General features: G+C 53.4%; 1 protein-coding gene across 1 annotated transcript; it reads right to left on the bottom strand.

Annotated features, from left to right (window-relative positions):
- Positions 1-945: 945 nt before the first annotated feature.
- On the bottom strand, positions 946-1,388 carry LOC100501199 (uncharacterized). The gene has a single exon (XM_020549320.2). It carries the CDS (start codon positions 1,369-1,371, stop codon positions 1,003-1,005), a length of 369 nt encoding a protein of 122 aa, XP_020404909.1. The 5' UTR covers positions 1,372-1,388; the 3' UTR covers positions 946-1,002.
- Positions 1,389-3,739: the final 2,351 nt, after the last annotated feature.

The following is a 3,739-nucleotide window of genomic DNA, read 5'->3' as shown; positions in this document are numbered from 1 at the left end:
TGAGACCAATTGAGGGGTGTTCTACACCTTCTCTCATAGAGAGCTTCGAAGGGTGCCATCTTTAGGCTGGATTGATAACTGTTGTTATAAGTAAACTCTGCCAAGGAGAGGTGCTTATCCCAGTTCTTGCCACAATCGATAGCACAAGCTCTCATCATATCTTCAAGAATTTGATTTACCCTCTCGGTCTGACCATCAGTCTGTGGGTGGTAAGTTGAACTTCTGATTAGCTTGGTTCCCAAAGACTCTTGCAGTTGTTCCCAAAATCTGGCAACAAATTGGGCTCCTCGGTCAGAAACAATGGTCCGGGGCAATCCGCGCAAACACACGATCCGGTCAATGTACAACTTTACATACTTTTGAGCCTTATCAGTGGTGTGCACTGTGAGAAAATGTGCCACTTTCGTCAGTCGGTCCACAATAACCTAAATCAAATCAGGATGACGAGAGGTGTTGGGCAGACCCACAATGAAATCCATGCTGATGTCATCCCATTTCCACGAAGGTATTGTTAGGGGTTGCAAAGCTCCAGCTGATTTCAAGTGGCTTGCCTTTATCACTACAGGAAACACATAAATTTTCGTGGGCTGGAATATTTTCGTCGGCCGGCCGACGAAAATAACTTCTCGTATTTTCGTCGGCCTTAGTGGCCGACGACAATAGACACTACAAGAAACTGATAAATGTTCGTGGGTAAAATTAAAAACGTGGGTACCGACGTTCTTACATGAGTTAAGATCATAGGTTTAGTTAAAAACGTGGGTACCCACGTTCTTAAATTAAGTTCGTGGGCCCAGCGAAAACCGTCGAATTTAACTCATTAGGAACGTGGGTACCCACGTTCTTAAGTTAAGTTCGTGGGCCAGCTGGACACCGTCGAACTTAACCCGAGACACCTAAATCCCTACCCAGCGCCGCGCACCCCGAGCCCCTCTCTCACCAGCGCGTTCCTGCCCAGCGCGCCGCCGCCTAAACACAGACCGCGCGCCGCCCCGCCGAACGCTACACCGCCCAAGGTCGGTCGCCGCCGCCAGCCCGCCAAATCCCGTCCCGGCTCGCCGCCCCGCAGGCCCAGATGCGGGACGAGATGCCGCGCCTAGCGCTGCGCTTGCCACTCCCGCCGGGCGACGACGCGCGCGAGGCGAACGAGGTCGCCGCCGCGGAGGCCCACACGGAGGAGGAGGCCGCGCGGAGGGACGCTGACCTAGCCGCGCGGACCACGCCCAAGAGGGATCGAGCCTCGCACCGGGGGCGGGCCGGACCCAGCTGGACGTGGAGGCGGCAGCTCTGGATGGTCATCCTTGCGGATCTCCTCCTCCTCACAATCCTCTTCGCCGCCTGGCTCGCAGTCTGCCGGGGATTCAGCTGCATTGGTCGGTAAATAGCTACACAACCTCCAAGGTACGTACGTAAATCACTAAATCAAATCCATGGCCTTTCTTCCACTTCTGTTCCATGATTTGGATCATTCCAGGGTTCACACTGACGCTCTCTCTCTCTCACACAACACCAAAAAAAAAATTGACTGCTTGCTAGAGACTGGGGATCCATGTATTCTGTTCACTAGTCTTCACCAATCCTTCCAACCTAGGACAGATCTTACGAAATTCGGATTCTCACTACGATGGTTTTCACTCGGGATCCTACAATCATTATCGCCTTCTTGACAAATATGTCTCCTTTTGAATCTTGACCAAGCAATGAGAGCTATGGTCAGTCGACCGTCGAGGATCCAGAAGGCTGAGGTTGTCTATCCTGCTGGATGCTGCGAGTGCGAGCTGTGTCCCCACCTCCAGCGCAAATGTGAAATGATGATGCTTTGTGCAGAGGCTCTCCCTCCCTCCCTCTCTTAAAAAATTGTCGACCCACGCAGGACCTATAAGTTCGACGGTCACGTGGCACCGTCGAACTTAACTGTAAGAACGTGGGTGCCGTCGAACTTATGGGAAAGAATTCGACGGCCCCCGTCGAACTTAAAAACCCACGTTCTTAACCTTAAGTTCGACGGTACCCACGTTCTTAATGTTAAGTTCGACGGTACCCACGTTTTTAACCTTAAGAACGTGGGGGCCGTCGAACTTACTTCTTTAAGTTCGTCCAAAAATCGCCGTCGGCTATATTCGTCGGTAAACCCACGTTCTTATGGTAAGTTCGACGGCCTATTACATTAAGTTCGACGGTTTTTCACCCACGTTCTTTAACCAGTTTCTTGTAGTGAGAGGTTATTTTCGTGGGCCGCTAATATGTTCGTAGGGTGGCCGACGAAAATACAGCAGTTATTTTCGTGGGCCGCTATATTTTCGTCGGCCGGCCCACGAAAATAACATCTATTTTCATCGGCCTAAGTCAGGCCGACGAAAATACAGCGACCCTAATGTCGCGGACGCTCGATTCGAATCCGTTTTGCCCAAACTCACCACCACCCAAACTCACCGCGGACGCTCCTCACCGCCGCTCGCCGCAGCCTGCCGTCTGCCGCCCCTCGCCGCGCCCGCTCCTCACCGCCTCGCCGCGGGCACGCCTGCCGTCCGCCATCCCTCGCCGCGCCCGCTCTTCACCGCCGCTCACCGCACGCCCGCGCTCGCTCCTCACCGCCGCACGCCCGTTGTCCGCCGCCCCTTGCCGCGCCCGCTCTTCACCGCCGCTCGCCGCACGCCCGCGCCTGCTCCTCACCGCCGCACGCCCGCCGTCCGCCGCCCCTCGCCGCGGGCACGCTCCTCACCGCGCGCCCGCTCCTCACCGCTGCCCGCACGCCCGCCGCCCGCCGCCCCTCACCGCCGCCCGCACGCCCGCTGTCCGAGGTGCCGATTTCAACCTCCCGCGTCCGTCGAATTCGAACCCGCCTAGGCTCCAGATACGCGCTGTCGACGTCCACCCACGTCCGCTCCGGTATGGTCGCCTTGTGATTAAGATTTTAGTTAACTTGTCGAGTTTAGCTGTTGATTGCTTTAATTCAAATTCATATTTGTCTCCGAGTTATTTTTTAATGTTTAGAGTTTAGTTTTAATCGTTAACCATAGCGAACCGTATGTGTCACCCGTTCGGGAACGGCGAACGTCACATTGGCTTGTGAGGTTCGCCGTTCCAGAATTGTCCATGTATTTTGGACAGCCTGAGAGTGTAGGATGATGCTTGTGATTTGTGACATGTGCCTTACGATTGACGCGGAATTTCGGTTGTGTAACCCAGTTGTTCTCCAACACACCATGTTCAGGCGTGTGCTTGGAGAGCAGCGGGGTTATGCTACCGAAATTTCGCGGCAATCGTAGGCTACATGTCACAAATCACAAGCATCGGCCTACACTCTTGGGTGGGTTTAGGGCCTTTACCTAATAGGGAGTTCACCTAAGCCACAGATGATCGTTGATGTTCTTTGTCTTTCGTTTAGCCTTTAAAATGGACGGTGATCGGAGGGTGATGTATGACGGGTGGAGAAAGGATGGGGCACATTCGAATGAATGGATGGTTGTAAGAAAGGCTTTTCTTGAGCACGCTTTCAAAGATGCAACTGGTCGTCTAGTGAAGTGTCCTTGCAATTGCTGCGAGAACAAGTGGCCTCAGAAGAAGGAAGAAATGGAGAAACACCTTTGCAAAAGTGGGTTTATGCCGAACTACCTTGTATGGTACCGGCATGGAGAGTCTATTGGACACGTTGACGCGGAGGTGGAACTTGATGACAATCATGATAGGATGGACGACATGTTGCATGATCTTAGTAAGGAGGTTGAAATGAACGCTG

Source organism: Zea mays, chromosome 2, assembly GCF_902167145.1.
Source record: "Zea mays cultivar B73 chromosome 2, Zm-B73-REFERENCE-NAM-5.0, whole genome shotgun sequence".
Taxonomy (NCBI): Eukaryota; Viridiplantae; Streptophyta; class Magnoliopsida; order Poales; family Poaceae; genus Zea; species Zea mays.
This window is presented reverse-complemented; position numbering and strand designations above follow the sequence as displayed.